General features: G+C 37.3%; 2 protein-coding genes across 2 annotated transcripts; both read left to right on the forward strand.

Annotated features, from left to right (window-relative positions):
- The first annotated feature begins 1,418 nt into the window (after nt 1–1,418).
- arpc1a (actin related protein 2/3 complex, subunit 1A) lies at nt 1,419–11,408 on the forward strand. Its single transcript, XM_007247811.4, has 10 exons — nt 1,419–1,589; nt 4,392–4,483; nt 4,584–4,688; nt 5,943–6,165; nt 6,275–6,382; nt 7,412–7,624; nt 7,736–7,811; nt 7,905–8,098; nt 10,672–10,762; nt 10,975–11,408. The coding sequence occupies exons 2-10, from the start codon at nt 4,420–4,422 to the stop codon at nt 11,011–11,013; spliced, it is 1,113 nt and encodes a 370-aa protein (XP_007247873.2). The 5' UTR covers nt 1,419–1,589; nt 4,392–4,419; the 3' UTR covers nt 11,014–11,408.
- A 444-nt stretch (nt 11,409–11,852) lies between these two features.
- arpc1b (actin related protein 2/3 complex, subunit 1B) lies at nt 11,853–24,173 on the forward strand. Its single transcript, XM_007247812.4, has 10 exons — nt 11,853–12,007; nt 13,427–13,501; nt 18,889–18,993; nt 19,091–19,313; nt 20,146–20,253; nt 21,156–21,362; nt 22,800–22,875; nt 22,965–23,161; nt 23,629–23,719; nt 23,845–24,173. Exons 2-10 carry the CDS (start codon nt 13,438–13,440, stop codon nt 23,881–23,883), a joined length of 1,110 nt encoding a protein of 369 aa, XP_007247874.1. The 5' UTR covers nt 11,853–12,007; nt 13,427–13,437; the 3' UTR covers nt 23,884–24,173.
- The last annotated feature ends 361 nt before the right edge of the window (nt 24,174–24,534 follow it).

Below are 24,534 nucleotides of genomic sequence, written 5' to 3' on the forward strand. Positions count from 1 at the left end.
GCATTAGACATGGTACCAATAGTCTCATGTAGATTCCTTTTCTTTTGGCAGTAGTCCTCTACAGACCATAAGCTGAAAGAAAGTTTATAAAGAAGTAGCAGGCTTTCTTATGGTATAAGATTTATTACCAAGCAGAAATAATCTACCAAACACATTTTTGGTTTATGTTTGTGCTTTCTGCTTGAGGTTGCTGTAAGGATTTGATTTAATTGAGTGACAAAATCATTAAAGAAGTCAGGATGTTGATTTATCACCCCACCTCATCCCATTAATATTAGATGGAGCTCCATCCTTCCAGAGAACACAGTTCCACTGTTCCACAGGTCAATACTAGTGGGATTATACCCCTCTAGCCCTGGCCTAGCATTAGACATGGTACCAATAGGCTTAAGTCATTTTCTTTTGTCAGTACTTCTCTACAGGGACTGGATATGTTGGGTGTGAGAATGTTTTTACTTATTTTACAGAATTTACAAAAGAAAAAACTGCAGGCTTTGCCACATTTCAGTGCGATTTTTTTTTTATTATCAAGCACAATCTTCTTGGGACGCCCACTTCGTGGCCTGTCTTTGATATCCCCTGTTATATGGAACTTGGCCTTTAATTCGGAAATGGTACTAGGGCTGACTACAAATAATACAGAAACTTGGATTTGTGGGACAACAGCTTGAAATTGCCCTATCGCACAGGCTCTTTCCAGATCAGTTAAACGTGGCATGATGCTGATTCCTGGAGCCGACACCTATTGACCACTGTAGCAGAACCTATGCTCACTGGTGCTGCCAATCAGGTCGCAATCAGGAGGCACCTGGGGTACCATAGGTTCAAAGGATTTTATCAAGGCTTTCTCATGGTATACGATTTATTACTAAGCAAAAATAATCTACCAAAACACATTTTTTTTTATGTTTGTGCTATGTTTTTTTTTTTTTTAAGTACAGTAGTGAAATGGTTCTACTTTATTACCATACATCTCTGACTCTCTCTAACCTGTAATATTTCCCTTGCGGGCATCAGGGAGTATTAATATGATGTAGACATCTGTGTAATGTGAACCTAGCCCTAAGCCCTACCCAGATGTGATTAGTTTCCCGGGGGACATCTGTGAAAAATATTTCACACTTCTACTCAGTGATAAAACTGTTCAGTAGCTCCTCCATTTCCACTCGCTGCTGTGTTTCTCTGTGTAAACGGCTGCTGTGGATCTCTGTGGAAACTCGTGCCAAAAGTGTAATGATGGTACGTGTCAGTGGACAAATAGCTATTTTATTAAACTACATTTTAACGTTTTTTTTTATATCAAACACTGAATAAAAGCCTAGTCCAGATTTTCCACTATATTGAATGGCACTGCTTTTCCCTCCCTTTCGCTCGTCCCCGGCGTTTGCTGTGCGTACGCATGCGCAGTGCGGCGCGTCTGTCCAGAGTGTCGTTGCCATTTCCCGGATTCCTGGGCAGGCCGAGTTCAAGCGGAGCAGCCGGAGTGGATTCGTGTCGACTGGCCAGAGTCCGCGAATTCAAGTCCGTCCGAAAAGGCGAAGCAGCGGCGCGGCGTCTGCGGATATCTCACCTCCGCAACAACCATCCAGGTATCGGGGGTATCTAGCTGCTGTCGGTTTTCTGTGGCGGAGCGGCGCAGGCCTCGGGCCCGGCTGTGGGTGTGCGGGAGCAGGCAGGAGTGAGCGGGGATGAGCCGGCATATCGGAGGGGTTTGGCCGGTGTACTGTCAATTTGTGCAACCGTGTCGAAACGGGCTACCGTGGTGTACTGTGCTTATTTGTAACGCCTCGCTAATTTTCTGATTATTCTTAAATAAAACATAATCTTTAGATTATTAAAGAAACATCCATCTATGATCAAGAAACACGTTAAAACGTTTACAGTTCTCGGTCTGCGCATGTGCAGAACGTTGACGTTACATATATTAACGGGTAGCACAACTCGACAGAACACCGGTCTGCTGACCACAGAGCGAGGCCCACCCATCTTTATGGTGAAAATTAGCGCCGGGAAATGGGTGTTATTTCGCTTAAAACACGATTAAGGAGGTTTTATTCAAGACAAATGTTTACTTTGTCCTATTTTAACGATTCTAATGAGGTTTAGCTGTGGGTTTCCATATCTAGAGCATTGATACTGGCTTGGTACTGATGGAAATCTTCACTCCAGGTCCGGAACGTAAAAATCCAACCCCAGGATTTGTTCCAACTGCCAGGGCGGCACAGCTGCAGCTGAGGCGCCCTGACAGTTGGAACGAAATCCTGGGAGGGGAGTTTTACCTTCCGGACCTGGAGTCAACACTTCTAGATATAGCCCTGCTTGTAACAATTAGCCGCATAGCTAGCTTAGCTAGATACTACGTTAGCTTAGCTCCAGCAGTAGAAGCTGATATTGATCCACGCCCTGAAACCAAGAAGTGGACATTTACTGAAGTTATTCTGGTTCTGCAGGTTTTGTGAGAAACCTTAGCTTCGTCTAAAAACATCCAGTTGAGTATTGAGAAGCTCTGGTGAGGGACTGAAAGCGATTTAGGCCCTCAGTGACTGACTCTGCTGTTCCTTTTGCTGCCATTAATGCTATCTAACTAACCTAAGCTTGCTAACTAGCTACCTGTATAACTAGATATGTAGGTTGGTTGGACTGCAGTTTGGTTTTCTGACTGTTTGAGGATAAATTTGTAAATATATATTATTAAAAAAGGTTATGTCAGATTTTCCATTTAGTATATTAAAGAAGAAATGGGTTTCCATCATTTTTTGAAGTGTTGTTCTAGTATTTTTTATCATTATTTCCGCCCTCACAATCTAAATTACATGATTTTCTGATTTTTGATCCATTTTTGCATCTTGATGGTATAATATGAAAACCTGATGGCATAATTTTAGTAAAGTGAATCTCAAATTGTGAGGGGTTACAAAAATGGGTCAGTGTAACATATAGTAAGCCTTTAATTGATTATCTGATTCCTGCATCTTGTAACAAAAATCTGATGATATAATTCATCCTACTTTTGTTGCAAGGTAAAAAAATAAGTAAATAAGAATTTAAATTGTAAAGGGCGGAAATTGAAAATGAAAAATTATATAAAAAAAAAATATATATATATATATTATTATTTTGTTTTACCCTGTGGAATAATAAAAAATATTTTATAGTTTTTTTTTCAGCCAGTCACAATGGGGAAAAAATGGGGGAAAAAATCAATTATCTGATTGCTCCGTTTTTGTGTTTTTAACAAAAGTGGGTTGGATTATACTATCAGATTATACCATCATATTTTTTCCCTGAAATTTTGATTGTTAGGGTCAGAAATTGAAAATGAAAAATAATATATATATGTAATAATATGTAAAACATGTAGCTGTCGGTTCAAGTTTCTAACCGTTTTAGTGCTATTGTTAATATATACAATTATATTATAAACAATAACATTTTTAATTTTCGCATGGTTTGATGGTTATTTTATTTTTGTCATCATTTGGTACAATTATAAATACAGTTGTAACAAGAAATCCAATTTCCTCTTCAATATATAATCATAATTTATATTGAATTTAGTCATAAATGATCATTAAAGTTAACTGATAAGCATTAAACTGACCCCATTTACTCTCTGGTTTATTTTGGTGCCAAAATAATATTATAAAATTGATTTTCTGCCGTATATATTGAGATATTAAAAGACAGGCAGGTTAATGATCCAACATGTCATGCTATTAATATTATTGCAAAGTGGCTTTACAGATATCCAAAAGTAAGAACAAATAATAAGCAAGTCAGATTTGACAGTCACAGTAATGAGAAGGAAGAAAATTTGGGAGGAATCAAGACAAATTTATAACTGCTTGTACATTTTTGATAAAAGTCTTTGTACCACCTCATACCATTTTTTGCTATGCTGAAGCTATAGGCATAGTAGTGATGGTAGGAATACTGAAATTATTGATGGGTACTGGTGGAAATAATACTTATAATAGCAGTAATTAGAAGAAGAAACTTTACATTCTTACAGTGCTAGTCCTTCATTAACATTCAGGTTATAGATGGAAACTGTACAACATAAGCTAAAGACTAGAGACATCATTAAAAGTAAAGACATGATTAAACACTTTATACATAAATCAGTAGCTATATGTGCATGTATGTAATAAAATAAAATGTAATGTGTATGTACAGTTTGGTATGTCATCGAAAAAATAAAACACTGAATGACTCAAGCAGCAAAAAAGGTGTACTAAGAAAGGTTTGACTGAATTTGCCTCCAGTCCTAAAACCCTATATTGAGAAGCCCTAGTTGGCTTCCTATTTAATTATGGCTATGAGGTAATGCACTAAAGAATTTCATTCTGTTAACACTATGGTATGTAACTAAGGCATGTTTCTTTATTCAGGGCTGCAAAAAAAAAGAAATACAAGAAAATGTCACTCCACCAGTTTCTCTTGGAACCCATCACATGCCATGCATGGAACCGGGACAGGACTCGTAAGTAGCCAACTCATTAATCATCTCCCAGAGTGTTGAACATGGCCTGGCATTTACACTGTAATGTTGAGAAATTATTCATTCTGCTTGTCTTTCTCAGAAATTGCTATCAGTCCAAACAATCACGAGGTTCATATATACAAGAAGAGTGGAAATCAGTGGGTGAAAGCTCACGAGTTAAAAGAACACAATGGGCACATCACAGGTAAGCGCCTCTCTGATTAGGCTTTCTTGCAGTGATGTGAAAACGAATTGAATCCTTAGTAAGAAAGACAGTTGTCAAAAAAAAAAATGTCAACATCCAATAGCAGAGCTAAGAGAAGCCGCAAGGTAAACGCAGGAGCGTTTTTCAGAACTGGACATAGATAAGACTCCAGCGAGGTTTTGGAAACCTAAGTTCTTCTGGAGTGTACAGAAAGGAGGAGAAACTGGTGGAGCTGTGGAGTGAGCAAGAGTGTCTCTTTGACTTGTCTTCCCATTTATACCAAGACAAAGTGGAAAAGTATACATTAATAAATGTAAAATAATCTCAGAAAGAATCTAGTTGCAGTCTTGCAAAATAATGTCCCTGCAAGATCCCCATTCTTTGCAAAATCTTAGTCTCTGACTAAAAAGTCTGTGATTTGTCTTTAGGTGTGAGAGGGTGTCAGACTTTAATCTATTAAAAGTCTTTTTAATTCATCTAGTGTATGGTTAGCTTTATTTGGATTGTTTTAGTTTTTTTTCAATCCAAATAAGGCTATCTATTTCATTTGTTTTGTACATTCTCATTTTTGATCAAACTTGCATCCTGACAGTAATTAGTCACCAAAGTTTGAGCTAATTTATTGTATTTAGTTCACATTGGCATATAATCACATTCACAACAGCAGTAAACGATTGGTTCAACACAGTGCACAATGCAGACAGTTTCATCTCACGTCTTACTCTGCTCACTTGGAACCACTTGCAGGCAGGTACTAAAAAGGAACCAAGTACCAGGTACCAAGCTTGATTAATTTAAGGTGTTTAGCACATACATGCACTCTGAGACTAAATATGGCAGATAATAGTGGCCAAAAACCTTTGTCCAAAGAATTATGTGAAGCAACATCTGCCTGGAAATACAATGATATGAATCTGAATGGGACTAAAATAATTAGATAGTCACTGAGATTAGTGCAAAAAAAAGTAGGTATTAACACATCCTGTCCTTTCCTCAAACAAGACAAGTTTAATCCAGGTGGGAATAAAACATCAGAAAGCTCAGTAAAGCTTTTAGCTTTTGTTTATATTTATATTTTATTAAAATAAGCAGTTTGATCTGAAACATTTAAATGTAGCAAATATGCAAAAATAGAAGAAATTAGGAAGGTGATATTTTTTTTTTTACAGCACTGTAGTGTGTCCCATCATTACATTTGACAAAACATGACCCTAGACTTGATGTGAGCTCATCATTGTTGCACAACTGTTTTAGGCATTGACTGGGCTCCTAAAAGCGATCGGATTGTAACCTGCGGAGCGGATCGCAATGCTTACGTGTGGAGCCAGAAGGACGGCGTTTGGAAGCCCACTCTTGTCATCCTCAGGATCAACCGTGCTGCCACGTTTGTGAAGTGGTCTCCACTGGAGAATAAGTTTGCAGTGGGCAGTGGAGCTCGCCTCATATCTGTTTGCTACTTTGAGTCTGAAAATGACTGGTGAGTCTGAATTGGAGCTTCTAGTGAACGTTTTAGGAGCCTTCAGTTTAAAACAGATCACATTGCAGCTGTTCTGTGCATAAATATGCTTTCTATGTTTTTTAAAAAGGTGGGTTAGCAAACACATCAAGAAGCCTATCCGCTCCACTGTCCTCAGTCTTGACTGGCATCCAAACAATGTACTTCTGGCAGCTGGGTCATGTGACTTTAAATGCAGGTAAGTTTGAGTCTCACGGTTACCTGGAATTTTCATTGAGAGTCCGCTATTCCCGTTATGGGCACGTGACTACTCGCAATCATATCACTCCTGTGTAAAGTCTAGGTTCTCCTTATAGCTTCACAGAAAAAAAAGAAAAAAAAAAGTATTATAAGCAGAGACCTTATTAGTGAGGATGTATGAATGGGATTTCTTGTAATGCTAAAAATTGCTCCTGTTTATGGAAAAAGTCTTGCCCTTAACAAAAAGAGCCAATCAGCTGCTTCTTGTGTGTAGACTGTAGGAGTGTCAGCATGCTGGTAGGAAAGCCCCTGTCCCGTCCCCCCATTCAAACAGACATAAGTGCCCGGCCAAGTGAACTGACATTTTTATAACAACTTTTTAAGAAGTTTTAGAGTATGTCAAATAATAAAAAAGTGGCATAATCAGAGATACAAGGTTTTTGTGTTGCCCCAGCGCTCACTGAGGGTTCAGTGTTTTCTGATTCTTTGTCCTGTAAAGCTGCTTTATGACATCAGTTGTAAAATGTGCTATACAAATAAATTTGATTTTGATTTGTTACAGTGACAATAACAATATTTGTTTTACTCTATATTTCCAAATGGTTGTGGACACTCCTTTAAAAAATGTTAGTTACACCAATTGCTGATACAGATGTACAAATGCACACTGTGTGTTTAGTCCCTGTAGAGAAGCCAACAGAATAAGACTGTCTGGAGCAAATAAACACAAAGCTATTGGTACCATGTCAAATGCCACACATGGACTAAAGGTTATCCAATCAGGTGGTGATCATCCATCGTCCTATAATCTAAGAGAAACATCCCCAGAAAATTAGAGACAGTTACTTCATCAAAAACTGCATAAAGTCTTTTAATACCTTTTGATTTCGAACAAAACCATGAAAGATCTTTGGCATCTATTTCAGACAATGCCATGTTTATTTGAACAGGCTGCTGTTGCTTTTCAGAACAGTGATGGACTTTTGTCTGTGTCCTTATAGTCATGTGACATCTATCTCTTTCGCAGGGTATTTTCTGCATACATCAAGGAGGTGGATGAAAAGCCAGCTCCAACTCCATGGGGGTCCAAGATGCCGTTTGGGCAGGTGATGGCAGAGTTTGGTGGGGCAGGCAGTGGAGGATGGGTCCACAGTGTCTGTTTCTCTGCCAGTGGGAACAGACTGGCCTGGGTCAGCCATGACAGCACTGTGACTGTGGTGGACCCCACAAAAAGCTCAACGTGAGAATCTTAATATGATTGCATTTTTTTATGTTTTCAGAAAACATTGTGTGTTTTCAGATTTGTTTTGTTGGCCCTTTTTTCTGAAAGACTGCTTCCTTTTGTTTGCAGGCCAAGCCCACTGAAAACAGAATTCCTTGCTCTTCTGAGCGTCACCTTCGTTTCTGAGAACAACATTGTGGCAGCGGTAAGGGCAGGTTACAGTTTACAGCACAGGTTCAGGTTTTATTGTCATTTTTGTCTCAGGATTCAGTTTTAAAGTGGTGTTTTTCCTCTGAAGGGTCATGACTGCTGCCCAATGCTGTTCAGCTTTGATGATGGTGGAACCTTGACCTTCATATCCAAGTTGGACATTCCAAAGCAGAGCATCCAGCGCAACATCTCTGCCATGGAGCGCTTCCGCAACATGGACAAGAGAGCCACCACTGAGGACCGCAATAGCACTCTGGAAACCCTTCACCAGAACAGCATCACGTAAGTCTCATGCCCTGGTCGTGGTCCTGAATAGTGTTTGGACACTGGCTTCAGATTAGGCCTGTAGAATATTGACAGAACTAACAGTTTTTCCACTGCAATCACTGCAGTCACAGATCCAACATGTCATGAAATTGGTAATTAGGACTGGATATCGAAATTTGATACCATAAAGACACAGTGGTCCAAAATGTCTCGGTACTACAGAGTACCAAAAGGTCCAAAAAAATTTGGTGCCTGTTTTCGATACTTTGCATTAAACCTGCATAAACGCGCACAGAAACACAGTCTCTTGCTTGACCTCTTGTGCGCCGTCTCTCTTTCTCTCTAGCTCATTCACGTTGTCTCTCTCTCATTTTCATTCGCTTTGTCTCTCACGCAGTCCTCCCCTCTACCCTGAGATATTATAATACAATAAAAAATGATCTAGTCTGCCAAACCTAAACCACACTACACTATTTTAGCTGTTCCCTCACAATAATACAGGGAACTAGCATGAAACTTGATATTTAATTTTTAAGTGATTGACACCACTCTAATAAAAATAATTTAGTTTTGCCAATCTAATGCAGATATTTTTTTAAAAGAACTGAAATGCATCCAGTATTATGCTTAGTGAAAATATTTGTAGTAACGCTGTTGTTTTGGTTCTTAATAAAGCGCCACAAACAACCAACAAGATCCAAAATTATGGTAGTCTCTCACAGTGATAGTTTAAACATGTTTTGTGAGAATAATTATCGCTTTTTGTATATATTTTTTTTAGTTACAATTAAAAAAAGATATCGAAAAAAGTATTGTTTGGGTATCTGTACCAGATTTAAAGTATTGTATCAGTATCAGTACTGAACATTTTTAAACGATAACCAGCCCTATTGGTAATGCACTTTGTGTAGCCATGTAAGCTAAAGGAAGCAGCTCTAACCTGTGGAGTTTTCCTAGAATTGGTAAATGTCTGCACAATTTAGAAATATAATGTCCCATCCATCTGGCACTCACTGCCGATCTCACTCAAACTGATGTTTTACGTTGCCTTTCCAGTGTACTGCTCTCCCATGACTTCTAGCATGCCAATGTATAATCAACCTATAGTAGATATGGCCTGGATATTTCCATTTTATACCAACTGCCAAAAAGGTTGTAGTGTGGTGTGTTTGCCTTTGCCTAATGTGTAGGGGTATAATGGTTACATGTGTTCTTTATGAATTATCAGTAGAGGGGTCATGGTTTGTGCAGTTGCAGAGGAGAATACACTGTACACACCGTTTATACCAATGTGTGATAACCAATGAACACAGTGAGTTATTTGCACGAGAAAACTTTAGCTGATTTGTACTGACAAAATTCTTTAAACTTTGAACTTAAGTTTTGTTTAAATATAAATTATATTAAATTATAACACTCCTCTCATTGCAAAACGTTTTATATTGTATTCAATTTTGTATTTTATAACAGTAAACATAAAATGTGTATTTCAGGTTAGATAAGAATACGACCACTGTGACTGTTTACATTTCGCTGTTTAAATGCAGTATAGACTGTATTGCTCACCATATTTTTCAGACTTTAAGGCGCACTATCAGTGAACGTCTATTTTCTGGTGTATTTTTGGATTATAAAGCGCTTTATGCAGCACTAGTAAGGATCATGGGTTCTAATTCAGCAGGTCTCACTGCAGGTGGGGGTAGTTAACTAAGTTAAGTAGAGCAAAGCAAAGTAAACACAACTGTAATTCTTAAAAATAAAAAAGGATGTTAATCTACACAGATTTATCTTCTGAAAACTAGGCAAGAAATGCACTTCCATTTATTTACAGTAGGCTTAGATTTGCAGATTTCCACTAGGTTAGCCGCAGTTAGCGCTAGTAAATGCTGCCGACAGCGCTACACTGAGGAATCCTGAGTGTTCTGGTAAGCCGCGGCTAATGCTGCTCCAGCAGTGCTAGTCGGGGTTAGCAGTAAGCTACAGGCCGATAATACTCCCCTCTGAACAGTAAAAAAGATAGCACTTATTACGGTTAGGGGCTAATGCTAATACTGCTCCAGTTTCGGTGCTGGAGAACTAAACTGAAACTCCTGTATAACGCTGTACTAAAATTCATACATAAGGTGCACCAGATTATATGACGCACTGACTATTTTTGGAAAAATTAAAGGATTTTGGGTGCACCTTATAGTGCAAAAAATTCGATACCTCAAGGGAAATATATAAAAGTACCTGGAGCATACTGGAAGTTGCACAATTACTGTTTATTTTTGCCTCTACTTTTCGTAGCAGAATCGCACCAAATTGTGGAATTTTGTGTACTGTTACATTTCTACTTAAGTGATCTTGAACATCCTGCTGTGTGACTACTACTCAAACATCACATGCTGAAAAAAATATATATATCACATGTACAACTCCACTTCAGATGTTGTGGCAGTTGGCATTTGATTTTATTTGACTGAGGATAAGATAACAAATAAGTTGGTTATGTTTAAATTCATGGAGGGGTTTACATTATTTTTCTCAGTGTTTTGATATAAATTTGTTCTGATCTGTAAGTAATCTCCTTTGCCTTTCCTCTGCAGCCAAGTGTCTATATATGAAGGAGACAAAAGAGATTGTCGCAAATTCTGCACTACAGGAATCGATGGAGCAATGACCATATGGGACTTTAAGGTTTGCCTTTTTGTTTGTTGTGCTTTTGTTGGCATCTCTTTTTTTTTGTTGTTTGTTTGCTCGTTTGTTTTTTTAGAATAGAACAATCTTTGTTTTCCTTGCAGTCATTTCTCAATCTTGCGTAAGAAACATGCTCTGAGCTCAACAGCTCACTGTATTTGATCTTCTTCTCATTTTTCTTCTTCTTCTTCTTCTTTTTTTTGTCTCCTCAGACTTTAGAGTCCTCTATTCAAGGCCTACGGATCATGTGAAAGACCTCACTCTGAACTAGCACGACGCAGCGCAGGCAATGCAGCTTGAAGACTAACAAGGAGATTTCTGATAACACTTCTGAAAGTTTTTAACTGAGAAAAAAAAAAGCACTGAACAGTGGTGTGAGCTGACGTGACACTCTTAAAAAGAAACAAATGAAAAAAAAAAATGGAAAAACACTAATGGAAAAGGGGGTTAGGGTCTTTTTTTTTGTTTTGTTTTTTTGGGGGCTTTTTTTTTTTTTTTTTTTTTTTTTTTTAATTCTATGCCAAAGCTGGTGCTCCAGCAGTCTGACATTTGATCTTGGTGTTCTGGGGAACCAGAGAGGCGTTAAATTAAAGGAGAATTTTATGTAAATGGTCTGCTAGAAATAAATGAAGTATACTACACACCATTTGGGAATGTAGTGTCTTGTCTCGTTCTGTGTGACTTGTTGTTATTATTAATTTAATGAATGCATTTAATGCTCGCGTTCGGGATGTTTGGTATTGCTGTTGAATGTTGCACAACTTTTTGGGATATTTGATTAACTGCAGCCTCAATTCATGCCAAACACTCACCCATCCACAGCGAATAGAAGGTTTGCTAGTTGGTTTAGTGTTCACATTGCACATTCTGGACTCACTGTGTTTGTACAGGCAGCACACACACACCGGCAGATGAAGGATCGCGAGAGTAGCTTATGTTATACATGCCTCTGAGCAGGATGTTGAAAGGAGTTGAACAGAGAAGGCTGGCCCCGTTTGCAGACAGCCGCCCACACGAGGAAGTGGTTAAGTGTCTCAAACAGGAAGGGGGAAGAACACTTCTTTTTCTTTTTTTTTTTTCTTTTTTTTTTACGTATATAAAAGGTCTAAGGAAATAGTTGAGTTCATTGAGAGCCGAGCCAGCGTTTGTGTTGACTGCTCAGAGTCCACGAACTCAGGCTGCTTCTGTTCCACCTCTTCCTATCTGCTAGATCTCAGGGAAACTTCCCGTTTAACCATTTCCAGGGTGAGTAGATGAACAGATTTTTCTGTTTATGTGAAGCGTAGTGCAGGCTTTCAGCTAGCTGCTGCAGGGCGTGTTCTGCTCTATATATGTATATATATATATATATATATGTGTGTGTGTGTGTGTGTGTGTGTGTGTGTGTATGCAGAGCTTCAAGTGTTGCGAAACTAACATGTACTAACATGTTATTACTACTATTACGCCTTTGCATAACAATGTCATAACTGTTCCCAGATATACAGCTATAAATAGAGGTTTTGAGGAGGAAACTGTTGTTTCTTATGAACTGTTGAGAAGACTTTAGAAGGCGTAAGAGGCTCTTTAGAGCAGGGAGGGAGCTCTGAATGGAAAGTCTGAGATGAAAAGGTGTTGAATGTGTTTTTCTCCTGCAGTTGTCATCCGGCTGTCTGACCTCACGTCACATTCCTTTCTGCTCTGCTTTTAATTTACTGCAAAAGAGAGAGAGAAAGAGGGGAAAAAGAGGAAGTTTAGTTCCAAAGGCCGGCTGGGAGCGTTTTAGACTAAATCTAAATTTGAGCTAGACATGAAAGAATGTGTTTATTTTATTAGGGGTGGGCGATATGGCCCCAAAATAATATCATGATATTTCAGGGCTATTTTTGCATTAACGATATTCTTGGCAATAAACTTTTTGCTGTTTTTATTGTATAAAGACAAGTTTCAAACAATCAGTAGAAACAGAAAAAAATCTGTAAATCTGTGCCGAATTTTTAGTGCATGCATATTAACTGCAAACAAACACAATTATACTCTTAAAAAGTAAAAAGCTTAAAGCTCCACTGTAAATACAAAAAAAACCATACTGATTACAAGATCAAATATTGCTTTAATCATTATATACTGTTCTTTTTTATTAACTAATTTAATCATAAATTAAATAAATTATAACATTTTATACTGTGTAATACAATATGGCACACCCCTAGTTCACATGTAGATCAAACACAATGGAGTTGACTACATAAGGAAGTTCAGAAAGTTCTCCTTTTAGAGCCGCTGCTTCTTGTTCTCATTTCTGCGGAAGTGAAGAAGCGTGGCCTCACTTTTTGATTTTTTTTTTCTTTTTGTAAATTTAACACAGATATAACTAATTAGCAGGTGTTCTCACCAAGATCAAAGTAGATGTTTTTTTTGTGCAATAAAAATATACCAGAAATGTTCAAATGTATGAAGAATTTGAGACTTTAGATGACACATGCTTCCATCCATCAAAACCTCTAAAAGCTATAATATGCTGAAAAGTTCTCCCAAAATCCATGTGTGGACTGAATTATAGATAATAAATAAAAAAGTATTTAGATATGGTTACTTGGATGTGCTCTTTTAAACATTTGAGCAGATGCTAAAGGTTTGAAGGTGTTCAGTTTGTTCTTATCTGCTGCTGTATCTGATCTGCAGAGACCTGAACCATGGCTTACCACAGCTTTCTACTGGAACCCATCAGCTGCCACGCCTGGAACAAGGACCGAACCCGTGAGTTCTGCTGCTCTTGTGTAGAGCATCTTCCAGAGTTCTGAAGGCCTTTAAACATCTCAAAATCACAAAGATGTCCACCCTAGCATGAGAGGGGGGCTATACTATACTGAAATACTATCACAATATTTCAGTGTTTCAATGTTGTAATAAGATATTCTTGGTGATGGGACTAAAAACATATTTTATTAATTTAAAAAATATTTTACTGCAACAAAATAATGGTGGTTTCATTGAGTATTAATATAAAAGTTTCATAGATTCAGTATAAAACAAAAACATTACATTTTTGTCATTTTTTTTATCAGATACAGCATGATAATACTGTAATAATAATATTTAACAGCAGATAATAAGTAACAAACAAACATGTAATAATGTTTAACAGCAGATATATATATATATATATATTTTAAATGTAATAATAATGTTTAACAGCAGATAATATTTGTAAAAATCTGTATTGTTTAACAGTAGGTATTTTTTTAGTAATAATATATAACAGAAGGTTATATTTTTTAATAAATAAAAATGTATAACAGCAAATAATAACAAAAAATCTGTAATAATAATGTTTAACAGCAGATATGTTTTAAAATCTGTAATAATAATGTATAACAGCAGACAATAATGTAACAAAAAACCTGTAATAACGTTTAACAGCAGATAATATTTTTTTTTTAAATCTGTAATAATAATATTTAAAAGCAGATAATATTTTTAAAAACCTGTAATAATTTGTATCAGCACATAATATTTTTTTTTAATCTGTAATAATAATAATGTTGAACAGCAGATAATATTTTTTTAAATCTGTTATAATGTTGTAATTATTATAATTATAAATATTATTACAATCTGTAATAATAATAATGAATGACAGAAGGTGAAAATTTAGCTAAATATTTTTTTAATAATAATGTATGACAGCAGATAATATTGTAGCACTAATTATATAATAATAATGTATAACAGCCGATGGAAATATGGCACACTCCTGCACAGAACATGGATTATAGGCAGGCCTGTGTTGGTGCAGATGCTGGAACATGTGGTTGCTACATTAGGCTGGAGCGTCTGGTCCCAGGCCAGGTATCTGCAGGTATTTCCGCAGGACTCGCAGCAGGAGGCGGCTGCTGGGTTTTCATAAGCTTCTCTGATTTATGGACTCACTCTTTAAAGCTTAATGTTCACTGGGAATGTTCACATTTGTAATGTAGATGTATGTAGTCGCTCCAAACAGACAAACAGACACTAGGCTGGCTGTCCTTGTTTTGGCTCTGCAGAAGAACAAGGACGGGTTTGTTGGTGTGTTTTTTTTTTCTACTACTTTTTGGAGATCACACGCTCAGAAAGAACATTTTTGGTGTTTTTTTTTCTCTGAAGGTTCCTGAATGCATTTGAGTGGCTCAGTAAACAGGGAGAAGAATGGGTATTTTCTCCCCTGATGTTCAGATTAAATTAGTTCATATTTAATTCCCTGTTTCAAGTCTAGGATCATTGATAACATCCATATTGGCCATTGTGTTTTTTTGCATGTTTGTTTATGTAAGAAAGAATGTCACCAGTATTTTCAATACTTACAATAGCTTGAAAGATAAGCATAAATGTTATCGGTTGGCTTCTAATAACAATTATGTTGTAGCGTCACCAAGATTGGAGTAAAAAGGCCAGACCATAGTCATATTGAGCAAAATATATTAAAATAAGATTAAAGCATGAGTGGCCAGTAAAAAAGCAGCAGTTTTCTTATAAAAATTGCAGAGCTCTTATCCACCTTCTACCAGAGGTGGAAAAAGTACTGAAAAAATGTAATTAAGTAAAAGTACCTTTTCTTTGCTAAAAAGTAGGAGCAGGATAGTTAGAAAGCTAGCTAGCCACTAAATCTTGCCAGTAATTCTCATAGAACTCTGTTTTAAGAGTGCATCTAAAAAAATCTTTGTTTGAAGGCCCATTTAGCTATAACTCTTCACCCTACCCCTCCAGCCTAACAAAAATCAGGACACCCCTACCCCTAGACGTTCACACACAAAACAAAGGGGTAGAGCTAAGTGGTAGAGCCAAGGGGTGAAATAGGATTGGGCCTAAACCTAGTCATAGAATATATTTTCCTTTCAGTGGAAAATCTCCATTTTAAAATAACAAAATTTAATCCCTATCATGGAAATAAAGGAATCCCATTCATATAGCTTGCCATCGGCTGCCGGAGCCCCGAGAGAGCACAATTGGCCTTGCTCTCTCTGAGTGGGTAGATGGCGCTCTTTTTCCACTCATCACTTGAAGATGATGTCCACAGCATGAGGCATCTGTGAGCTGATGTATCAGAAAAGAGTCGCTGTGCTTTCCTCCAAGCGCGCTGTGATGCTTCTTGGAAATGCTCAAAAATCAACAGCAGTTCAAAAAGAGGTGGTGGCTGACTTCACATGCATCAATGGAGGCATGTGCTAGTCTTCACCCTGCTGGTGTTGGGGTATTACTAGTGGTAGGGGGGGTCCTAATGAGTGAGTGGGGTAATTGTCCTTGTAAATTGGGGAGAAAATGGGATAAATAAATTAATAAAAGAAAGGAAAAGAAAATGCACATCACACAGGAAATGCTGCATCATCACAATCTTGAGTATGGGGTGAGTGCTCTTAAGCAAACCACCATTCAAGCCCTGAGAGCCCGTGTGTTGGTTTAATACACCGTTCTGCTGAGTCTGCCACTCTCAGGGAAACCACAGTCCACTGCCCTGCCAAGCACGCAACTTTTAAACTCAGATCAGGCTGTTTTTTTAATCTCCTTCCTGTGCTTTCAAACTCTGCCCAGCACAGCCAGAATCCAGCAGCTGGGACGGAGCGAAGACTGGGTTTAAACCACCATCAGGCCGAGAGAACGGGGTCTGGAACAGTCGCCCCTTTGTTTTTAGTTGAGCAGAAACTGATGAGAAATGGAGAAAAGGGCAGCGTGGTGTCTCTCTCTCTCTCTCTCTCTCTCAGTCGCCACCCTGCTCATTTTTTCTGCCCGGCTCTGATGAGAGAAGCAGTGATGACTAATCCCCCCACTTCCTGTTTTACCATGAATGGTGCTCTGTTGCTGATGTGGGAAGTCTTAAGCAGGCCGCTGGGTCTGAACAGCGAATCAGCTCGTCTGCACACTCGCCTGCAGCGGCCCTGTGGAAACAGCACCACGCTCCTGAGCTCGCTCAGGCTGACAAGGATATAAATGATGGAGCACATCTGCTAAAGCAGAACATGGGAGTTCTGTCAGGTTCTTACACAATGTTCTTGCTTCATACTTTACTAGATGATGTCAGATTTGAGCTTCTCTTATTGACCAAATGATGATCTTTTATGTCTCAGGAGACGTATTTGTAAAGTGAGGATTCTCACTTATGTTTCATTTAGAGATCAACAATGCCACAGATGTGTCTCCTAAAATTGCTTAGGGGTAACGGCATTAGACAAAAATGAGACATGAGATACATCTGAGCTGAAAGAATCAAAACTGAGAATTTAATTTTTGATTTAATATTTGAGAAATCTGCTAGCTGTCAAATTATTAAGGGTGTGTGTCCTTATATTGTCCATAATGTACTGATCATGATAGGCCTAATTCCCACATACTGTCAAAAAAATCTAAACTACAAGTGTAATACAAGCAGACCACACCCCTTCTTCTGCCCAATCTCATTCTGACTCATTTGATTTACTTATTTATTATTATTATTATTGCTATTATGTAGCTCCTTATGGATATGCTGACAAATAAACTTATGCCCTTGAATCCTGATTGTAGTTTTCTTAAAATGTACCTGTGGATTTGCCCTGTGTCTGTTGTAAAGTATATGTAGGAAGTGTGTAATAAAAACTTTAATTACCAAAAAATACAAAATAAAAACTAGCCTAGACTCTAGTCATCATCCTTCATCAGTGCCTACAAGATGTTGCCCACAGGACACTGTTGGAGGACTATTCTCAGTCCATCAGTGACACTGAGGTGTTTAAAAACTCCAGCAGCACTGCTGAAAAAAATTACCCATCACCCAAAAAATAACTGCTCTGTGGTGGTTTTCTCTCCTGTGGGGTTCTGAGAACAGGGTGAAAGGATGATAATAATAAAGTATACAGAGAAACAGATACAGGACTACAGTCTGTAATTATTGAACTACAAAGTACTTCTATATGATAAGTGGAGCTGAAAAATGGATAATAAGTGTAGAAACAAGGAGGTGTGTTATTAATAAGGTGGTTAGTTGCTGCACTTCTTGCATTTTGTATAAGTTAACCTACGCTAACGTTTGTATTCTATTGAGCCCCAAAAGTGACATCATGTTTAAGAAAAATACATGGTCACGACTTATTAAGGCATGGGAAAAAAGTTAATTAAAGAGTACCCAATAAGGCGTGGCCACAAGGTCCTTTTGTTTCCCAGCTAAAAAAACATACAGCTTTGTTACTTAATTACTTCGTTCCCATGCATTAGAATTTTGTGGCCATGCCTTAAGATCTCATTTCCACTTCTCAACAAAAAAACACCTTAATTTTCTGATTCCTATGGCTTAATTATCTCGTTCCCACACATTAGTATCTCCTTTCCACACCTTAAAAATCCAATTCCTACACATTAGGTTCTCGTTCCCACGCCTTAATAAGTCGTGGCCATGCCTTAGGATCTGTGGCTACGCTTTTTTTTTTTTTTTAATATGATGTCACCTTAGGGGCTCCGTTGTATTCTGAAAACTGTGATTAAAAACCAAGATTATTCAACCAAATATTGATTTCTAAACTCTTAAACCTTTATGAATATGAACTTGTTTTCTTTGCATTATTTGAGGTCTGAGAGCTCTGCATCTTTTTTTTTTTTTTTTCCAGCCTTTTTTCATTTTCTGCAAATAAATGCTCTAAATGACAATATTTTTATTTGGAATTTGAGAGAAATGTTGTCTGTAGTTTATAGAATAAAACAATAATGTTAATTTTACTCAAACATAAACCAATAAATAACAAAATCAGAGAACCTGATTCAGGAACTGATGTGGTCTCCTAATTTTATAATTATCGTATAAAACAGTCAATTATTATTCATATTATATGAATAATATCAACGTTTATTTACATTACTTAGATTTTCATAATATCAATTGTATGCTAAAATGTCCTAATTAACTTGTTTCCATGCCTTGTGGCACTGCCTTAATTTTCTCATTCCCATGCCTTAATTATCATTAGGATCTCCTTCCCACACCTTAAAACTTCTCGTTCCCACACATTAGGTTCTCGTTCCCATACCTAATAAGTCGTGGCCATATTTTAGGATCTGTGGCTATGCATTTTTTTTTTATATATGATGTCACCTTAGGGGCTCTATAGTATTCAGGTATTAATTGCTGCTTTTGTTTCCTTCAGAAATTGCACTGTGTCCCAATAACCATGACGTCCATATCTACAAAAAGGCTGGGAATAGCTGGACTAAAACTCATGAGCTAAAGGAGCACAATGGGCAGGTGACTGGTGAGTATTACTGTCAGTCTAAACCATTATTTACCAATAAAGAACATCAAAGTCCATTATCACACAGCATCATCTTCACTTCTCCTCTGCCGGGCAGGTATCGACTGGGCCCCGGAGAGCAACCGCATCGTCACCTGTGGCACTGACCGCAACGCCTACGTGTGGACCCTGAAGGGGGACGTGTGGAAGCCCACTCTGGTTATTCTCAGGATTAACCGTGCTGCCCGCTGTGTGAAGTGGTCGCCCAAAGAGAACAAGTTTGCCGTTGGCAGCGGCTCCCGCCTCATCTCCGTCTGCTACTTCGAGCAGGAGAATGACTGGTGAGCAGCTCCGGAGGTCCTGTGGCAGATGAGGAGGACAGTGGGCATCATCTGCCACAGCAGCTTTAATATCAGTTAATCTGCTTAAGAGGCAGATGGGCTCTCTGGCATTTTAAAATTGCTCAGTCTAATGAAACAGTGATGCTACAGTGGGGCAGGGGATCATTGTGATTTACTTAAAATGAAACAAATTAAAATAATATTTAAAAAAGGTAACCAATGTTTAACAGTTCTCCATTAGATAGAAGCTCATTAATCTAGGATTAATCTACTTACTGGAAAAACAAATATTTGCTTATTTTTGAAATGCCACAATCAAACATTTTTAGTATTTATTATTTTATTATTATTTAATTTTCCCTAAATCAAAGCACAATGTGTTTTATATATATATTTTTCTGGCTTACCTGCTGCCAAAAAGCTTTTTTCTTCTTTCTTTCATATAAATTTTTGCAGTTACTGCTTTAGCAGGGTATACAACAGGTCAAGCATATAATTTGAATAATCCGTGATCTAAAACTGGCCTTTTCTTCAGGGAGAGATGTTCCTCCTGGTGAAAGACTCATGAACCTGTGTCACTTATTAGTTGTGTAGTGTGCAAACCGAACCCACTAACAGATTCCTAATTGCAGGAGTATAACAATCTGATCATTTGTAAGGGGAAAGTACATAAACAACACAGTAAGAAAATAACATATATAAAAAAATACAAAAACTATGCTACTGATATGAGCATGATTTCAATTAATTGGAGTTTCAATTTCAATTTAGATGCATTTTGTATTAATTGCCCAGCCCCAGTAATAGCTGAAGTTTTCTATCACTCTTCTAGGTGGGTGTGTAAACACATCAAGAAGCCTATCCGCTCCACCATCCTCTGCCTGGACTGGCACCCCAACAACATCCTGCTGGCTGCTGGATCCTGTGACTTCAAATGCAGGTTGGAATGCAGCTTATAAAATATTTAAAGTATTTCAATTTTGCCATTTGTTTTTTTTTACGCAATATGATAGCCAGTCATGATAACTATATTTGATTGGAGAATATATTGTTATAATATATAAGACCAATTTTATGCCACTGATAAAATTATAATATAATTAAATAATTATTTTATTATATCCTTTCATTTTCTTTACTGTGATATTGGAATGTATAAATATATTTCTTTCTTTATACTGCTTTGAAAAAAATAAGAAACTACTTAAAAATCACAAGCCATCAAACCAAGCTGAACTGCTTGAATTGTTGCACCAGGAGTGGCATAAAGTTATTCAAAAGCAGTGTGTAAGACTGGTGGAGAGAACATGCCAAAATATATGAAAACTGTGATTAAAAATCAGGGTTATTTCACCAAATATTGATTTGTGAACCCTTAAAACTTTATGAATTTGAACTTGTTTTCTTTGCATTATTTGAGGTCTGAAAGCTCTGCATCTTTATTTATTTCTCATTATCTGCAAATAAATGCTCTAAATGACTACATTTCTATTTAGAATTTGGGAGAAATGTTGTCTGTAGTTTATCATTTTTTTTTCCAGAGCTGTATATTTAAAAAAGGAAATTAATAAAAACAATTATTGACTAGTTAATTCTTGTTAATAAGCTTTCCTTGTCTAGAAAAAACATAATTAACAATACTAATGTTATGTCTATATGTCTATTTATCTAGTATCTATCTAGAAATATGTTTATTTTCTATTATTTTGCAGTTTTCTGCAACATATTTTACTATATTCAGTACTTGACTTATGAATACGATAACAATAAGCTGCTGTTTGACACTGTTCCATGCTTTGTTATAGAAATTTGGATTGTATTTAAAATGGTGTTTCTCTGCAGGATTTTCTCGGCCTATATTAAAGAGGTGGAGGAGAAGCCCGCTCCGACCCCGTGGGGCTCTAAGATGCCATTCGGGGAGGTGATGTTTGAGTCCACTGGAACTGCAGGCTGGGTACACGGGGTCTGCTTCTCTGACAGTGGAAACCGTGTGGCCTGGGCCAGCCATGACAGCACTGTAGCTGTGGCTGAGGGAGGCAAGAGTGCTGTGTGAGTTATGATTTATAACACGTTTTATTGCAGTGTGAATTGATGGTAAAGTTTAACATCTAACAGTTATTAACTTAGCTGTTGGTAAGTGACAGAAATAACAAGGTACCAATGAGATTTCCACTTCTGTTACTTTAATTATGGATTTTTTAGTCATGGCAAGTTCTGCACTGGAGCTCCAAGGCCATGCATCCCACAACATCTCTTTAATATAATATATTTAAAGAGTTAAAATCACCGTAATCTGTAGGAAAAATGCCTACATTGCTGTCATTGGTAATGTAGAGATTGAAAACATGTTCCTTTTTTAAATGTAAAAAGTGGGAGGAATAATTGCAATACTATAAGCAAGGCGATATGCTGTATTGCTGGTTTAAACACAACACTAAATGGAACAATATGGCTGTTACCGAAATTGCTCCCTACTCCCTCATTAGTTCACTTAGTAGCGTTGAAACACGAGTGAATTCGGACACGCCCACATCATTAACATGCACCCGCTTAAACATGCTTAATATTATTATTAATTAATTTTATTATTATTATTATTATTTTACGCTATTTAGATACATAATCCTCACATTAATCAACTACATGGAGAAACATTTGAAATTAACAGCATATAGTGACTCATAATGTTGCCAGATTGGGTAGTTTCATTCTACCAAAACTACCAAGTGTTAAAACTCTGGAAATTTAACTCAAACCTAGCAGAGACAGGGCTAGTCCTGCTGATGGGAATTTAACAAGCTGCGTTTGTGTTGGTTATAATGTGTGTATGTAGTCATTGCTTGCAAGTTTATTTTTATGTACTATAATGACTTTTCTTTTAGCATTGGTTCTTGTGTCCTATCATACAAGGACACAAGATATTAAGATACTTTATTTAAGATATTGTTGGAATAAACACTGTAATACTGTCGATATGCTGAACATCAGCTGTTTTGTTTTTTAGGTGTTTTTTTTTCTGCATTTTGGTGGATTTGAAACACGTTTCACCCAGTGATTTGGTTTAATCGGGATGCCAATCTAAAAATTTGGCAACCCTGGTGGCTTTCTGTCCGCTCCATTTGTTGGGCTGTCTGTTACTTAGTAGTGAGACTCACAATGTGTGTTGGGAAACCTTTAGTTTGTGTAGTATGCAGCGGTGTTTACTATAAATCATGATGCATTATGGGAGTTTGTAATGCCTCAAACTTACATTACAATTCCACTCTACAATTTGGACGCTCAAAGAAAAATGGCCAATGTACTCAATAGTGGCCTAATTAGTAAATAGGGAGCCATTTTGGTCACAGCCACAGCTCTCAGTCATCTTTACCTCTAAACTAATAATCAGAATATCAATACCGTGTCCAGCTCTCTCTGATCAGTTAGAATGGGATAGCATTTTGTTATGTGTTTTTTTAACTTAAATCTTTCTTCTCATCACACCAGAGTCACTAGTCTGACCTCAGAGACTCTTCCTCTGCTTTGTGTGACGTTCATCACTGAGAACAGCTTAGTGGCTGCAGTAAGTATTAGTGAACCGGCACATATAGTTATTTTTTTGTAGGCCATAAAAGCTGTTGGCTAATTGTCATCTTCATAATCCTGTTTCAGGGCCATGACTGCTACCCTGCGCTGTTTGTCTACGATGCTGGTAAAGGGGCTATTACTTTTGGAGGGAAGCTGGATGTCCCCAAGCAGAGCGCTCAGAAGGGCATGACGGCCAGAGAGCGCTTCCAGAACCTGGACAAGAAAGCCACTTCTGACACCAAAGAGGCGGTGCTGGAGTCCCTGCACAAAAACAGCATCAGGTACACTTTGCTTTACCTCAGCTGTAGGTTTCAGCTGTGATTATATTTTTCATGTTTAGGAATTAAAACAAATGTTAATTGGATTTATTTTAATATAGATTTAATATTAGGACTGTCATGTGCATTACAGACAAAAACGGCCTTCATTTTTTTTTTCATAACTGAAATGTAATTCAGGTCTGAAAGGGTTAAAGTTTATCTTGTCAATCATGATGTAGCTGCTAAAATGTTATTTAATCTCTTTGTATTTAATTTTTTCACATATCGATACGAATGATGAAAGTCACACCAGTGATAACAATTAAAACATTCATACTGTATTAATGTACATATGCAAAATGCAAAAAATTTGTTTATTTTAATGAAAATGATGCAGTATAGTATAGCAGTATTGTTATTGTTATAAACCGTCAAAAGTCAAAGCTTTGAAATAATTCTCATAAGTGTATTAAATTCACTGCCCACAGCCAAATCTCACTCCTGGATGGTGGGAAAGCTAAGTGTACCAAATTCTGCACCACTGGAATGGATGGAGGCATGGCCATTTGGGACGTAAAGGTGAAGTTAATTATATATATTTTTTGTTTTGTACAGTTTTCTTGGGCTACAATTATTCCAAATAAAATGCCAAAATTATTAAAATCTTTTCTTCTTTCTTCACTTTTTGTTTCTGTCTTTAACAGTCCATCGAATCTGCCATGAAAGACCTGAAGATCGTCTAAGCTGAGAGAACTTCAGGCTGTTCTACAGGAAAAAGGGTTGATTGAGATATCAACACCCTGCTGCTTATATGCAAATATGCCGCAATACATTTCAGATCATTGAAAATCATTGAAAATTGTTCCTCAGTGTAGTTTAAACAGCAGTTATGCTAATCAGTGGGAGATAATGGGATGAACTAAGCACTTGTTATTTGATGCTGTATTACATTTTCAGATATGCTGGTCATAGCGTGCTTGTATTACTGTTTTTGCTCTGATTTCTAATAAACAGTGTCTTATGAGCGCCTGAACATTTGACTTTATTTTTGATATAAACCTTTTAAACTCGGGGTCAGGGTACTGTAATAACATTAAAATACAATAAATAACATTTTAAATAACAATGTATTGTGACTAATGCTGCATTTGTGTACTTATTGTAGGTAGGAGATAGTTTGCTGATAAATTCAGCTTCAAGCTTCATTCAGTGCTTGTTGGAGGTCTGTTGATGATTATGGCTTACAGATAATGAAAACAGAGAAAGTCAGTATCTCAGTACATTTTAATATTATATAAGACCAATTGGTACTTTCGCAAGGGGGCCAAGTCCTGCTGGAAAATGAAATCCGCATCTCCATAAAAGTTGTCAGCAGAGGGAAGCATGAAAGTGCT

The sequence above is a fragment of the Astyanax mexicanus genome, chromosome 3 (assembly GCF_023375975.1).
Source record: "Astyanax mexicanus isolate ESR-SI-001 chromosome 3, AstMex3_surface, whole genome shotgun sequence".
In the NCBI taxonomy this organism is placed as follows: Eukaryota; Metazoa; Chordata; class Actinopteri; order Characiformes; family Acestrorhamphidae; genus Astyanax; species Astyanax mexicanus.